Source organism: Mirounga leonina, unplaced genomic scaffold (assembly GCF_011800145.1).
Source record: "Mirounga leonina isolate KUSES-001 unplaced genomic scaffold, KU_Mleo_1.0 Mir_168, whole genome shotgun sequence".
NCBI lineage: Eukaryota > Metazoa > Chordata > Mammalia > Carnivora > Phocidae > Mirounga > Mirounga leonina.
Genome location: NW_023270426.1, coordinates 25,107,930 through 25,124,840, shown reverse-complemented (window position 1 = coordinate 25,124,840; position 16,911 = coordinate 25,107,930). Strand labels below are relative to the sequence as shown.

Below are 16,911 nucleotides of genomic sequence, written 5' to 3'. Positions count from 1 at the left end.
ACTGGTGACAACGGCCTGCGCCCCGTTTGGGGCAGCTGGCTGGACGAGATGTCTCGGATTCCCGAGGATTTGACCCCCGCCCGGAAGGAAATGACCCTCGCATCCTAGGACCATACTACCCGTCCTCCGCAGAGCCCAGAAGCTTAAGCTCGGGAACCTAGAAGGGCAAAGCCGAGCGAGGGGCGGAACTCCGCAGGGGGCGTGGTCAGGGAGGCGGGGCCTGGACTTCCCGGTTCCGCAGAGGCAGGCTGCGTGCTTACGCAGCACGTAGGAGCGGGGGTGGGGCAGGCGGCCGGGCGGGCGGCGGAGGCGCGGGGCCTGCTCCCGCCGGCACCATGGCCAAGACCGTGGCCTATTTCTACGACCCCGACGTGGGCAACTTCCACTACGGTGAGGGAGCAAGGTTGTACACGAGGAGCTTCGGGACGCGGAAGTTTCGAGGCGGGGGCTATAACTCCGGCGTCGGGAACTGACGAACTCTCTTCTCCCACCCCCAGGGGCAGGGCACCCTATGAAGCCCCATCGCTTGGCATTGACCCATAGTTTGGTCCTTCACTACGGTCTCTATAAGAAGATGATCGTGAGTCTCGCCATCGCTGCTGGGTATTGAGGGTGCGGCGAGCTGTGTGGCCCTAGGATAGGTGGGCTGCCCTGAATGCACCAAGTGCAACCCACCCTTGGGGTGGGGGGCAGGGTGGATGGAAGGAGCCAGGAACACCCGCCATATGCAGAGTGTAGGTGGATGGATCCACTGACCTAATGGGAGTTACTTTTTCACCTTAGGTCGGCCACCCTTTGACCTCAGGTAGACCAACATCTGGCCTGTGGTTAGGGTGGAGTGGGGCTGGTTTGACGATAGAAAGTGTTTTCCTCCCCAGCATCTTAGGATGTGGGCAGTGCTGTGGCTTCAGGAGAGAGGGGCTGGATCACTTTATCTGGATGTAGGTGTTCCCACCGCAGTTCTCACCCTTTCTTTGCCACCTCTCTCCACCTCCAAGGAGCTAGAGCTCCAGGGAGGACTCTGTAGCCCTGTGTGCAAATGTGTATGTGTGTGTGGAAGAGAGCAGGAGATGTCCTGGGTATTTCCTTATCAACTTAGAATACTCCCCACATGGTTCTACTTAATTGCTACTCAATCCTCCATCTCCCAGATATGCACATGGAGATAGACAACCCCCAACTTGGAATTTATAGTTGTGATAGGCGATTATAACAGTTAAGCTCAGCCCTCATGCGTCACGAGGGAAATTAGTCAACAGTATGAATGAATGTTGTCCACTGTTTGTGCTGAGGCACAGACAAGTGAATTAGCTTTAGAAAAGACTGAGGTGAGGTTAGTGCATGAATCTATGAAGCCCTTGAAATTGTTTGCTGGTACATACCTGTGTGCATTTTCTGGGGAGAGAAGCTTTTTGTTCTTGCCCAATTTCTAAAGAAGTGTGTGAACCCTCCAAAAGATAATAAATCTCTGGCTTAGCACCTTGGCACCCCAGGGTTTTAATTAGAAGGTTGTCACATATCCCATATTATTTAACTCTAAAATTAAGGATTCGGAGGAGAGGACGGAATCAGAGCCAGGGGGAGGAGATGAGTATGGAAAGAATAAAACATAGGAGATCCAAGGAACAGGGTAGGTGGATAAGGGCTCAAGGTTGAGAAGGTGGGGAAAGGTTGGGCTGGAAGTGGGAAGGAGAAGGCAAGTGCACTGTTCTTTGGGAGACTTGATCATAGTACCCCACCTGGCTAATCAGAGCCTCTCTTCTTCACTGACCTTTGCTTAATAGAATAACAAGGATCGGAGGGGTGAGGAGACTGCTGATGTGTGTGAATTTGGACAGTCCACGGGGCTGGGTTCAGTGTGGGCAGTCTCAGCCCGATGAATGCGACTGATCTCCCCTGGGTTCTCCTTATGTTTCCATCCCGAGGTCTTCAAGCCGTACCAGGCCTCCCAGCATGACATGTGTCGCTTTCACTCTGAGGACTACATCGACTTCTTGCAGAGAGTCAGCCCCACCAATATGCAAGGCTTCACCAAGAGCCTTAATGCCTTCAACGTGGGCGATGACTGGTGAGGGGAGAACTGGGATTTTTAATGCCAGCCATATAGAACACTTGAGTGAGGTCTTGTGGCAGCAGTGGGAACACGTGAAGGGGGTCCTATTTGTCAGTGAATCATCATTTACTGATTTGTTTATTCAACAGATATTGGTCATTTGCTCTAGGCCAGGCCCTGTGCTAAGTGCTGGCAACGCAATGATACATAACAACAAAATTTTAATATTACAGTTGTGCTAAGTCCTGTGAAGGAGAGGTAGGTGGCTGACTGTGAGAGTGTATATGCAGGAGAATTACCTGTCTTGGGAGTGGGCTGGTCAGTAGAGGCTAGAGGATGTAATGGAGATTGAGGTGAGATCTGAAGAAAGAGTAGGAGATAATTAGATGGAAGGTGGTTGGGAGGATAGGGTGTGAGGGCAGGAATGTTGTGGAAATTAGGGACAACGTATGCTGAGGGTTTAGGAGAGGTTAGTGTGTCACTCATTTGAGGAACAGAAAAAAGGTCATTCACTGAATATGAATAGAAAAGTGATCTGAATCAAGGCTAAAGAGATGGGCAGGGCCTTTAAAAATTAAATAGCCCTATTATGATTTGGGGTTCTTATCCCTAGAGTAGAGGGAAATTATCAAAGTGTCCTAAAAGCAAGAGAGTGATTTACATTGAGAGAGGTTTACATTGAGCTTTATCATATGAAGAAGACTCAGAGGCCCTGTGGGGAAGGGAAGATAACAAAGATAAACCAATATCCTTGCTTACATTCTCATATATATTCATGAAAATGTAGCGATCATAACAGCTACCATTTACTCAACTTATTTTTAGATTTTTTTTAGGAAAATTTCAAATGTTTCTGAAAGAATAGTACAGTGAATTCCCATATATCTGTCACCACCTGTAACACTTAGAGCAAATGGCCATTCTTACTTCATCTGCATCCCAGATTAGTGTTTTGTTTTTTTTTTTAGGAGAGAGGTGGGGAGCAAGTGAGCAGGGGCGGAGTGGGGGGTAGGCAGAGGAAGAGAGAGAATCTTAAGCGGGCTACATGCCCAGCTCAGAGCCCAATAGGGACGTGGGCAGACACAGGACTTGATGCCAGCTGGATCTCACAACCCTGAGATCATGACCTGAGCCGAAATCAGGAGTCCAACTCTGAGCCACCCAAGCGCCCCTGCATCCCAGGTTATTTTAAAGCAAATCTCAGATGTCACTTTTTTTTAACTATAAATATTGTGTGTCTCTAAATGATACTCTTAAAAACATACATGCACACACTCAACACTGTCATTATCACACCTAAAAAATTGACAGTAATTCCTTAATATCATCATATTTGCAATCAGTATTCAAATTTCTCCAACTGCATCCTAATTTTTTCTTTTTTGCAGTTGATGTATTTAGGATATAAACAAGGTCCGTACATTGTATTTGGTTGATACATCTCTTGAGGTTTTTAATCTGTAGTGTTTCCTTCTCTACCTTGAATTTCTTCCTTTTTTTTTTTTTTTTAAGATTTTATTTATTTTTTTGAGAGACAGAGTGAGCGGGTGAGAGAGAGAGCACAAGTGGAGGGAGGGGCAGAGGGAGAGGGAGAAGCAGACTCCCCGCTGAGCAGGTTGCCCAATGTGGGGCTCGATCCCCGAACCCTGGAATCATGACCTGAGCTGAAGGCAGACATTTAACTGAGCCACTCACGCGCCCCTCTACCTTGAATTTATTTCTTGAAGAAACCAGGCTATTGGTCCTATAGAGTTTCCTACAACAGCTACTATTTATTGTGTGCTTACTCTGTTGTGCTGAGGTTTGCTGGTACATTCACTTCATTCTCACACCAACAGTGAGATGTAATAGTCTTGTGCCTTAATTTAGGCATAAGGAAACCAAAGTTTGAGGAGATTTAGGTAACTAACCTGAGTTGCAAAACTGATCAGTGGAAGTGGCAGGTTTCAGATCCAGAGCCCTGGTTTTTAAAGATTTACAAAAAAAATTTTTTTTATTTGACAGAGAGAGACACAGTGAGAGAGGGAACAGAAGCAGGGGGAGTGGGAGAGGGAGAAGCAGGCTTCCTGCAGAGCAGGGAGCCCGATGCGGGGCTCCATCTCAGGACCCTGGGATCATGACCTGAGCCGAAGGCAGACGCTTAACGACTGAGCCACCCAGGCGCCCCTGGAGCCCTGGTTTTTAAACACAACACTGTTTCCTTGAAGATCCTACCAATAGAAGCACTCTGAGCTGGAAGATAGAAGGCTGGCATTGAGCACCTTTCCAGGCTTATCCCTAAACCCCTGCTTGCACAGGATGCCTTCCTGGAATGCCCTTTGTTCCTCATTCAACCTCTCCAAGGCCTTCCTAACCTTCCCACCACCTTCAAGCTTCACACCACTAAACCTTTCTTGACCACACCAGGCGCAGAGGTCTGTCCTGTACACGCTGCCCTAGTCATTTGGTGTTTAGTGGCATGCTATCTTGGGAGATTTCTTGTTTTTTTGTTATTGCTGCTACTGTTATTTCTGAGCTCACTTTATAGGTGTGGGAATGCAGAGTCAGCCCTCAGGCCCCAACTGGGGCTCTGTAACTGCTCTGTGCAGTTAGGGAATACTACCACTCGGCCCTTGGCACTGCATCAGTTGTGCTGTTAGACGTAAGCTACAATCATGCTTATCTGTGTATTGCAGCTGAGAATCAGGGATTTTCCCTTTTAATTAATTTCTGATTGTTTTCAAATTAATCCAATATAAAAAGCCCAATTATACTGCAAGGCTTTTGATGGAAAAAAAAAAAAAAACAGTCCCATATCCATGCCTCCCACTCATAAATCCCTCTCCCCAGGGGCAGCAACTTTCAGCTCCTTTAGCTATTTTTTCTGGTATTTATCTTTGGGTTTCAAAGCAATGATACTAATCTACTACTGTTACTAATAATCTGTAATACTTCATGCCTACTATTGCTATTTTTTCACTTTTCAATTTCAAGCATTGTCTATAAAGCTCTTAGTATGGGAAATGAGCATTTAGTCTCCTCATACCATCACCCTGGCTTGCCCTCCCCTCCCAGCTTCACAGTACAGTTATATCACAATTTTTATTAAATAACTATTCTATGTTTACATTGTTGAAATCTTGAAAATTCATTTACTATAGAGCCAAATAGTATACTGTGGTTTAATCTTACTTCCTCTACACCTTTTTGTTTTTCCTGGAGTTGATAATTGCACTGTTTTTTCATTTGCTTCGTTTTCTAGGTATTAATCATTAATTCTTCCTAGAACCTTTGAGAAACTATAAAACTTCCTGTAGTTCTCTTTTTCACATGGCTAAATGTGTCAGCTGCACTATTTTTTTTTTTTTTGAGACTTAAAAGTAAGGATCTTTTAAGCCTTTCCTTTTTCATAAGTCAAGTTTTTGAAGGTGTAATTTGCATATGGTAAAATTCACCCTTTTTAGGTGTGTAGTTCAAGAGTTTTGACAGTATGTATCAAAATATAGTTTATTTCCATTTTCCCACAAAGGGCCCATATACCCTTTTATAGTCAATGTCTTCTCTCCAGCTTACCTCTAGGCAACTACTGATCTGAGGTCTGTCCCTATATTTTGCCTTTTCCAGAGTGTTATATAAATGGAGCTTTATGGTATATAACCTTTTGTATCCGGCTTCAGGCCTCTCCTTTTTATAAAAAAGAAGATGGTAATAATTATAATTAGTATTTATCAACGTGTAGAATACTAGGTACCACACACTGTGTTAACTGTGTTAAAGGCTCTTTGTGGATTATTATTATTACTATTTCAGGTATATAGGAATGTAGTTCTTGCTTAAAAATGTGTGACTTTTTTTTTTTTTAAGGTTTTATTTATTTATTTGACAGAGAGAGCACAAGCAGAGGGAGCGGCAGGCAGAGGAAGGGAGAAGCAGACTCCCTACTGAGCAAGGAGCCCCATGTAGGGCTCGATCCCAGGACCCTGGGATCATGACCTGAGCCAAAGGCAGACCCTTAACCGACTGAGCCACCCAGGCGCCCCAAAAATGTGTGACTCTTAAAGAATGTTATTGAACATTGTGTTAAAATATGATATGATATCATAAAAGAATCTTTAAAGAGAAACGAAGTTTATGTTCCCTTTCAAATTATTTCCTTTTTGGCATGTGTGATTAAGTACCTAGAAGCTGCCTACTTTTCTCCACAACCAGGATACAAACTCCCTGACAGAGTTAAATGCTTTTTTACTTCCCATCCATTGCCTTACACAGGGCTTGGTACATGGTCCAAAATATCTGTTGAATAAATTTGCAGATAACTTAGATGTATAGGGGCTGGGAGAAGTTTTTTGAAGAATGGAGGTTGGAGGGGTTTGGAGTCAGGGGAGAGGTGTAGGAAGGACCTAGACAGAGGTAAAGGACTCTGACTCGCTTCTCTTCCTTGTAGCCCAGTGTTTCCCGGGCTCTTTGAGTTCTGTTCCCGTTACACAGGCGCATCTCTACAAGGAGCAACCCAGCTGAACAACAAGGTGACCATGGCCCTGAGTCCTGTTCTCCCTTTCCTGTGGGTCCTTCCAACTCAAGGCCTTAACCCTGACCCTGAGCTTCCAGCTTTGGGGGTGAGCAAGGAGGACTGTGAGTTGGGTGTGTGTTTTTCAGATCTGTGATATTGCCATTAACTGGGCTGGTGGTCTGCACCATGCCAAGAAGTTTGAGGTGAGTGAGGAGGTGATGGGGGAGACAATGACTGCCCTAGTCTAGGTTGTCAGCATGACACCAGGGGGCAGCTGGGTAGAGGAATTGTTATTGTCTTTGTAAGACCACTGTCTCACCATAGGCCTCTGGCTTCTGCTATGTCAATGACATTGTGATTGGCATCCTGGAGCTGCTCAAGTAAGTAGCCTGGGAGGAGATGGAGGGACTTATGAGACCCATGGCTGAGGAGGTATCTCACGCTGTGCTGGCCCTGTCCCGTTCCTCCACCCCCACACTAGCTTCTCCACAGTTCTTAATGCTTTACTCAGACTACCTCTTCCGTGCTCTGCTGCAGGCTCCCTGCTGCCTGCTCACATTTCAGTCTTCTCTGCACATCCCTCTCCTGTCCCTGCCTCCAGGCGGAGTCCCAGGGTTGCCCGTAGGGAACTGGTGGTATTAGGTTTCAGGAGACTTGGGCTTAAGTAGACTCTTCATAATTCCAAACCTTGTTTTGGGAGGAGTGGGTTGGGGTTCCACTCTACCTCAGACCCTGGCTTGGCTCTCATCGCAGGTACCACCCTCGGGTGCTCTACATTGATATTGACATCCACCATGGTGATGGAGTTCAGGAAGCCTTCTACCTCACTGACCGGGTGATGACAGTCTCCTTCCACAAATATGGAAACTACTTCTTTCCTGGCACAGGTATGGGAATAGGTATAACCATCCTCTTCACACCCTCGGCCCTTTACGGTGACAGCCTCTTGCTCAGCCTTCAGATCTTGGCTCAGGTGGCTTCTCAGAGAGGTCTATCCTGACCACCGCAGTTAAGGTGATTCGTCCTTCCCTGTTTCTCTGTCATGTCAGTGTGCCTCTCTCAGAGCACTCACTGCTGTTTGAATTTTGTTTTGTTTACTGTCTCCCTCATCATGCCCACCCCCCAAGAATATAAGCTTGGTGGCATTTCATTCATTTCATTAGTTCCGTCTATTGCTGTATCCCCAGTGCCTAGTCCATAGGTCGGCTCATAGTAGGCCCTCAAAAATTATTTGTTGAATGAATGCAAGCCACAGGAGACTAAGTGTTCCTAGGGAATGTGTGGTGGAGGTACACAGATGTAGTGAGAGGCCCTCAGTGTATGTATTGAAGTTGAAGCAGCTGGATTTGGGTGCCCCCTGTGTATAGCTCCTAACCCCTACTCTCCGCTTGCCTGTAGGTGATATGTATGAGGTTGGAGCAGAGAGTGGCCGCTACTACTGTCTCAATGTGCCCTTGCGGGATGGCATTGATGACCAGAGTAAGTATTGAGGTCTTTTCCCTGCTTACTAGGCCCCTTCTTCCTCTCCTGGAATTAACGTCTTCTGCCTGGTATTGTTTACTGTTGGGCCAGGTGTCCTCAAGGAAGAATGGCCTTCAGAGGGACCATGAACCCCCCGGAAATTATATGCAACATATTATGTGTATGTGCATTTTTCTGGGAAAAGGGTCATTAGCTTCCATCAGTCACTCAAAGTGGTCTGGGACCCCATCCAGAAGTTCAGAACCAGTGATTTGGTTCTTGGGGTTGTCCCTTTTCCTGGGCTACATGCTCTCTCAACCCCTTTTTTCCTTTTGTTCCCTGTCTCCCCATCCCCTTGGGGTGCCAGGTGCCCATCTTTGGCCCTCTCCCAGGTTACAAGCACCTTTTCCAGCCGGTTATCAACCAGGTGGTGGACTTCTACCAACCCACGTGCATTGTGCTCCAGGTAATACTGCCGGTGCTTCCTCAAGAGGGCTCTCCCTGGGCTTAGGGGAAGAGATCAGGGAGGAGGATAGCCCCTGCGTTTGTCGGGAAAAAGAAGTGAAGGACATCTGGGACGTTCTGATCAGTTATCTCACTGCAGCTGCCTGGGGTTTTGCTTTCTGCAGTGTGGAGCTGACTCCCTGGGCTGTGATCGTTTGGGCTGCTTCAACCTCAGCATTCGAGGACATGGGTGAGACCTGCCCTCCTTCTCTGCCCCCAGGTTTTCAAGTGGCTTTGGGCCTCAGTACCTGGAGTGGGGGTAGTTGGGGAAAGGGCCATAGGAAGAGGAGAGAGAGAGTCCCTCCCAAGCAGCGAGAAGGGCCCACGCAGAGGCACTGAGACAGGGAAGAGCTGGTGTTGCCAATGAGGAGATGAAGTCAAAGTGGTGAGGCGACAACATGGGGATAAAGCCGGAGATGGTTTGATGTGAGGCCTAAGAAGTTGGCCGTGGTGAGGTCGTGCAGAGCCATTAGATCCTGGTGAGAAGTCTGGATTGTATTTCAAATATGATCGGAAACTGCTGGAAGATTTTTTTTTTTTTAAAGATTTTATTTATTTGAGAGAGAGAATGAGAGAGAGAGAGCTCATGAGAGGGGGGAGGGTCAGAGGGAGAAGCAGACTCCCTGCCAAGCAGGGAGCCCAATGCAGGACTTGATCCCAGGACTCCAGGATCATGACCTGAGCCAAAGGCAGTCGCTTAACCAACTGAGCCACCCAGGCGCCCTACTGCTGGAAGATTTTAAACAGGGAAGGGACATGATCCAATTGATGTTTGAAAGCAACTGCTCTGACTGCTGAATGGAGGAAGGTTTGGGGTGAGGGTCGGGACAGGAGTGGGAGTGGGAAGGCCAGTTAGGAAGCTATTGGTGTTGTCCAGAGGTAGATGTGGTGCCTGGGCTTAGGTGGAGTTGGTGGCCAATGAGAAGTAAGTGATTAGAATTATATTGTGGAGGCTGGAGCTGACCGCACTTGCTGGTACTTTGATGAGAATAGTTGATTAGCAGATGAGGTGCCAGGGTGGGTGTTGAGCTGGAGAGAGGTGGGAATGCCCTTTATGTTTCAATTTTTACTAAGACACAACATATAGACAATAAAGTACATGTATCTCAAGAGTGTAACTCAGTGAATTTCACTACCTTTTCTAGTTCCCTTGTGCCCTTTCCAGGCAATACCTAGAGACGTATACTTTGGCTTTTGATTACTTCCTCCAGCCATTCCTGTGGTTCCTTTTAACAGGGAATGCGTCGAATATGTCAAGAGCTTCAATATCCCTCTACTGGTGCTAGGTGGTGGTGGCTATACTGTTCGAAATGTTGCCCGCTGCTGGTGAGCATGCTCCCTGATTTTCCTCCTCCCCCTTGTCCGGTGTGAGTTGGTGAGCTGGGGGCTCCCTGAGAGATGGCCAGGTGAGCCCTTCAGCCCACTTGCTCAGCCTAGCCCACTCTGCTATTTGGTTTCAGGACATACGAAACATCACTGCTGGTAGAAGAAGCCATTAGTGAGGAGCTTCCCTATAGTGGTAAGGACCACTCCCTGCTACCCCACAGCAGGAGGCATTCTCAGAAGACCCCAGAATGGCCTGATTTGTTTTTTGTTTGTTTTTTAAAGATTTTATTTACTTATTTGAGAGAGAGAGAAAGAGAGCACAGGTGGGGGGTCAGGAGGGACAGAGGCAGAGGGAGAAGCAGACTCCCCGCTGAGCAGGAAGCCCAATGTGGGACTTGATCCCAGGACCCTAAGATCATGACCTGAGCTGAAGGCAGACACTTAACAGACTGAGCCACCCAGCCGCCCCCAGAATGGCCTGATTTGAAGGCAGATGGAAATTTAAAAAAAATTTTTTTTTATTACAGTTGGGAAATTTGACACTCCAGGAGCTCTGCAGACTAAATTGCTGAGTTCAGAGCAGGGAAAAGATTAGACAGCTATTATGCAGGGGTTTTGAATGGGAAGGAAATAGATTGGGAAGTCTTGGGACCTGCCTGTCTCTGTCTGAGCCATGTCTTCTCCTCTAATCTCCCTTTCCCCTCTTAGAATACTTTGAGTACTTTGCCCCGGACTTCACGCTCCACCCGGATGTCAGCACCCGCATCGAAAATCAGAACTCACGCCAGGTCAGCAGCTTGGAGAAGTTGAACACAAAGGTGGGGAGGGCCTAGGAGGGGTTCAGGATGTGGGAAACTGGAGAAACCAGAGAAGAGAAAAAAGTTCTCAGCTATCACTATCACTGTTAATCAGCTAGGAGGCAGCCCAGGTTAAAGTAGAGGCAGTCCGGGTTGGGAGGGACAGTTATCAGGTGCAGGGATTAGAACTAGGACGGTAGGGGTGGAAGGCAGCTAGAAGGGTGGATGCTCTGGGAATCACTCGCTCTCTATTCCAAATCCCCAACCAGTATTTAGACCAGATCCGCCAGACAATCTTTGAAAACCTGAAGATGCTGAACCACGCACCCAGCGTCCAGATTCATGATGTGCCCGCAGACCTCCTGACCTATGACAGAACTGATGAGGCTGATGCAGAGGAGAGGGGTCCTGAGGAGAACTATAGCAGGTCTGGGGCAGCGACTTGAGAGCAGGGGCTTCCAGCAGGCTTGTTGGGGAATTGAGGAGGGAAAAAAGTAAATTGGAAGGCATTAGCTTAATCGACCCTGGCTTACTTGCTTTAGTATGCCTACTCTTTGGTCTCTTGTAATCCCCCATTCTTTCTGTGTGTGTGTGTGTGTGTGTGGCCATAAATAAGTAATATATTTATTGTCAAAATTTTAAACAGCACCAAAATATGATAAGCTTGCATTCACATAATCCCTGACCAGTTCCACAAAGTAACTGCTATTAATAGTTTGATTTATATCTTTTCAAATAGATTTTTTTAATCGGTTTTAAGTATACTATTTAGCATGCACGTAGGAACACAAATGCACATGCACACTCATTCTTAGAGTTTGTGCATCTTTTTTTTTAAATGCAAGTTGGATCATTCTATGCAGGTTGCTCTACAATTTAAACTGTTTTTTTTTTTTTTTAACAAAACAGTGTGTCTTTCCATGTGATTATATATAGATCTGCTTCATTATTTTATCAGCTTTATAATATTCCATTGTGTGGATGTAGCATAACTTAACCAAGTACCATTGATGGCATTTATATTATTTACCATTTTTTCACCATTACAAAGAACGTGGCCTTGAAACCCCTTCCATAGATACACATGTTCCCAGAATTGTTTCTGCTTAGGTCAAAGGCTGTGTGCACTAAAATTGTTTGTATCTGCTGCCAAATTGCCTTCCAAACAATCTGTAACAGTTTATAATCTTTTGAGCATTTTACTCCTTCCAGGTTCAGAGCTAGACAGGCCACTGCTCACATACTGCCCTCTAAGGCCTTTTGATTTCTCTCCTCTGTTCATTTTTTCAGATATAATAATTACATTGTTATTTTTTTTAATCTTTATTTTTCTGAGATACATACTAAAATATTTGCAGATGCATTGAATTAGGAAAAAAAGAGATTAGGATAGAGGTGTTGTTGTTGTTGTTGTTTTTTAATCCCAGAATAGGCTTGTCTGGAAAATGAAGGGGAGAGACAACAGAACACAGAAGTGGAGAAACAGATGTACTTAATGGAGAACAGATATCCTTACGTGGCTGAGGGATAACCACAGCTGGACGCTTGCACCTCCCACGCAGTGTTAGAGCTTTGAGCTGACTCTGCTGCAGAGTCACATGGCCTTCTCAGACCCTTCCAGACTCTGCTTCTCTGTATTAATACAGAGGTCAGCTTCCACATCTCTCCTTTAGACCTGAGCTTTGCTACTTGGACCTTTGGGACCAGTCCATTCCTTCTCCTCCATGAACACTCCCTTATTCCCACTCCTTGTTGAGGAAGTATCTGAACATCTGGCCTAAGGATTCCTTTTTAACGTCTCACCTCCTTGTCAACTTCTTCAGGTCTCTGAAGCTTGACTTCTAGAAATTGATTTTTTTAATTTTTATTTATTTATTTATTTTAAGATTTTATTTATTTATTTGACAGAGAGAGACACAGCGAGAGAGGGAACACAAGCAGGGGGAGTGGGAGAGGGAGAAGCAGGCTTCCCACTGAGCAGGGAGCCTTGATCCCAGGACCTGGGACCATGACCTGAGCCGAAGGCAGACGCTTAATGTCTGAGCCACCCAGGCGCCCCTAGAAATAGATTTTTTTAAAAAAACCTGTTTTAAATTACTCCTTTTGGCAAAGTTGGGCTTTTTCATCTCTGGTTCTAGGCTGGTATCTGGGTCTAGTGTCTGTAAAGTACCACCCCTCTCAACAGCCAGCAGAAGCTCAGGCCTCTTCCTGCCTTAAACCCTCCCTCACTGTCAGACCACCCACCAAGCTCCTGTTCTTTGATGCCTATAGCTCCAACTTGCATATCACTTGCAGAGTAGTAATAATAGGAGTTATGACTTTTTGTGGGTTTGCTAAGAACCAGACTCAATACTAAATGCATTATATTAAAATGTACGTATCATCACGTCATCATTCTACTGTTACCAGACAACCCTGAGAGGTGGCTGTTAACCGTAAATTACCAGAGGAGGAATCTAAGGCTCAGAGAGGTTAAGTAACTTGCCAGAGGTCCTACGGCTAGTTAAATATCAGGGCTGGGAATCAAACCTGAGTCTCTGACTCCACACCTCCACACCTGAGGCACTCAGAGGTAACTGAGACATTGCTTACCAGGCAGATAGGGCCTTTCCTGACTTTGTTTCCCAGCTTCTCATTGATGACTTTCTCCCTTCTTTCTTAGTTATTAGCTGTGGGCAAGGTAATTCGGTTTTCAGTTGTTTGTGTTCTCCCAGAGAAGAGTTTTCCAAAAAGAAAGAAATCAGTATTGAGTACTTACTGGGCCCTGTGTTGCTTTCACATCCCTTCACTCACTCCCCCACATACAACTCTCCTTTCCATTGCTCTTAGAACAAAACTCCATTTTCTGACCATGGCTTTAAAAGACGTGCTGGTGCTTCCCTACGTCCATGGTCTCATCTGTAACTACTCCCCTCCCCGCACACCGCTTCCTGCCATCCTGGCCTCTGTGCTCTTACTGGAATACGTCAGTCTCCCTCCAACTCTGTACTTAGCTTTCTTGCAGCTCAGAATGGGCTTCCTGAGATCTCTGCCTGGCCAGCCCCGTCTCAGACTTGAAGTCTTACCTTCCTAAAACAGCTGTCTCTAATAATTCTGCCTGAAATTTACCCTTTTCCTCCCTTCACCCTCGGTCACATCCCTTCATTTCATTGTGTCAGAGCTCTTGCCACCATGGGAAATTACCATCTTTATTTATTTACTTTGTTAGTTGTTGTCAGTCTTGTTTATTCGGTAAGTTTTTTGAGGATAGGCAGAAATTTTATCCAACTTCTATCTCTACTGTATCGCTGAGGCTTGTGATGGTGGCTGGCACAGAGTGTCTCTCCATAAATGTTTATTGACTGCATGAGTGGATGGGATGGATAGCGACCAGTATCTTCCAACAGGAGAGGAGTGGTTCCTCGACAAAAGGGGCCTAATAAGTGGTTCCAGAGAGGGTAGCTGTGTGGGAGAAGATGAGAACTTGGAGAATAGGACCCTGATTTGTCTCCCTTGCTTTGCAGGCCAGAGGCACCCAACGAGTTCTATGATGGAGACCATGACAATGACAAGGAAAGCGACGTGGAGATTTAAGAGCAGCTGGGCTTGCTCTGTCCCAAGGAATTCCTTTTTACCTCTTGTTTGATCAGGAGGGAAAAGGTGTGGCGCCCCCAGCCCTGGATGGTCACTTTCCGGGCTTTTACCCAATGCTGGAAGAGGGTTTGGAGACCACATCTGGTTTTTGAACCAACTATCCCCTTTCCTCTTTTTCCCAAGGCCTGACAATGGTACTTATTAGGGATTGGATGGGGACAAGGATAACTTCCTCTAGGACATCTTGGGGAGTGGGCCCTAGAGGCTGGTCCCAGCCACTTTGGCCCCCTTACTCCTTCCCTGCTTCCCTCCAACCCAGAGACTTTTAGGGATGAGGGTGTAGACAGGGCTGACTTTGCCTCTGACTTTCTCCTTTCCTGGGTTCTCCTACTACAGGCCTTGTTTCCAGTGCAGGTGAAGAGTGAGGGATTTGGGAGGGCTCTGGCTCCCTAACACCTTAACCCCAGATGATAGGAAGTACGGTTTTGAGTCCGGGGAGGATGTGAAAATGTCCTGTTCTAACTTTTGGCTTTGTGTCCATTTTATCACTGTTTTTATCCAATAAACCAAGTTGGTATTTTTTGTACCTTTTGCCTTCCTGGGAATATTCTTAATTCTTGCTAGCTGACTATGTATGAAAGGAGAAGGAAGGGGGGTGATGATGTATATAATAAAAATCATAGTTAACATTCATTCAGCACTTACGTTAGGCCCTGTGTATGCATTCTACGTGGATTGTGTTACTCATATTAAGGAGTTAGTAGAGCATTCTAGTTACCAGTTAGACAAACCTGGGCAGATTACTGGCTTAAGAGGGAGTAGAAGATGAGTTCAGGTTTTTGAACCTGGGTGTTTGAAATGGTGTGATGCTGGTTGGTGAAGATACATTGGGATAAAACACGTCAAGTGCTTAGCACAGTGCCCAACGTAAGTAGTTGCTCATTATCTTTTTTTTTTTTTTAACAAGTTAGAAGAGGATGTCTGTAATATATATATATATATTTTTATTCATTTGAGACACAGAGATACAGAGAGAGAGAGAGGGAGAGAGCATGAGCAGGGAGAGAGGCAGAGGGAGAGGGAGAAGCAGGCTCCCCGCTCAGCAGGAAGCCTGATGCGGGGCTCGATCCCAGGACGCCGGGATCATGACCTGGGCCGAAGGCAGACGCTTAACCATCTGAGCCACCCAGTTGCTCATTATCTTAATGTGTATGTGAAGAGTGATGGTAGATACTATAGTAACCACAAATGTGAACCTTTCCCTGGAGCAATCTATAATCTAGTAAGAAGTGAGATAAATGTTATAGCAGATGTAGACAGTGGTATGAGAAGGAAGAGTGATAGATGGATCACTCCTTCCATGCTTTGATCCTGTCTTGTCTGTCAGTACTCTAGCTTAGAAAGTAAGTAGTTTTTTAACTGTTTTGGACAAACTGAGTTTGAAGTGTGGGCCGGACAGTTCTTTGCAGCTTTCCATCAGGCGATTAGAAAATGGAACGAAACCAGCTTTATGAGCCAGCCAGCATTGGAGAGTCCCTGTAATATCCCAGGCCCCAGACTGAGCACCGGGGTCTCAGAGATGTTGAGTCACTGACTCTGCCCTCCAGGAACATATATTTGAAATCTTTTCCAGCTGCGGGTAAGATAAGTAAGTCCATACTTTGAGGGCCTACCAGGTGCCACTAACTTTTCACAAGAGGAACAGATGTAGCTGGAAGAAGGGATGAAATTGAGGGAGAAATCAGGCTGGTCAATCAAAGAACACTCTTGGAGAACACCTGCTCTTTTCACTCAGGTTTGGTTTATGTCAGTAGGAAATCTTGGTCAAACAGGCCTTCCCAGACTAACCTGGGTTTAAATTTTTTACCATTTATATGTCCTTGGGCAAGTCACTTTAACTCCTGGAAGTCCAAATTTTCTATCTGTAAAGTGGTGAGACTAGTGGAATCTATCACACGACAATGTGAAGATTCAGTGAGGAAAAACAGGAGTTTTACATAGTGCCTGGCTTAGAGCAAGTGCACGGTAAATGGTAATTATTATTACTGTGTAGTCACATGTTGGCAATAGTTTTTCAGATTAAAAAACAAAACTAGAAAATAGCAGACCTGCGATTCAAAAGTAGGTAATGTAACTCCAGGGCTAGTTGAGTTCCAGTCTAGCACTTGCTCTGGACCAAGCTCTGTTTTTGGCACATAGCTTTCAATAAATGATAGCTGTCCCTTTTAAATTTTTTCATGTGCTCCGCTGATAGTGCACACATAAAAACTGTATTATCCTCGAAAGACTGGCACTGGATTTTCGGCCAAGACGGCACTCTCTTATTTGATTTTTGGTTCACCTGGTCTAGGATGTGAGAGGGTCTGGGCTTCACAGCCACGTGGGCACTGCGTGGGAGCGGGGAGGCCTGCGCCGCGCAGACCGCCAGGTGGCGCCATTCCGGGTTGAGGCCGCAGAGTTGCACCTCCTACACAGCCCCCCCCACGTGGGTCCGAATGGTTAGGCCCGCCGGGCAGGTAGCTTGCTTCCGCGGCTTCCTTCCACCCCCCTCCCTTCCCCCATTGGTAGGAGCTGCGGGTCCGGGCGGAAGTGGGGCAGGCGGGCGGGAGCGAGGCGTCGTCGTTGTATATTCATGAGGCGCGCGCAGGCCGGCATACTAATGAGGCGGGGCGCGGCGGCGGGCTGAGGAGCTGCTGGGCGGCGGCGGC

The 16,911-nt window shown here is 46.4% G+C and overlaps 1 protein-coding gene across 1 annotated transcript; it reads left to right on the top strand.

The window, feature by feature from the left end:
• The first annotated feature begins 269 nt into the window (after nt 1–269).
• On the top strand, nt 270–14,789 carry HDAC3 (histone deacetylase 3). The gene is made up of 15 exons (XM_035014331.1): nt 270–390; nt 498–580; nt 1,926–2,068; nt 6,477–6,558; nt 6,689–6,745; nt 6,867–6,922; nt 7,296–7,429; nt 7,941–8,021; nt 8,396–8,469; nt 8,633–8,697; nt 9,744–9,833; nt 9,968–10,026; nt 10,542–10,621; nt 10,900–11,057; nt 14,134–14,789. Exons 1-15 carry the CDS (start codon nt 336–338, stop codon nt 14,201–14,203), a joined length of 1,287 nt encoding a protein of 428 aa, XP_034870222.1. The 5' UTR covers nt 270–335; the 3' UTR covers nt 14,204–14,789.
• The last annotated feature ends 2,122 nt before the right edge of the window (nt 14,790–16,911 follow it).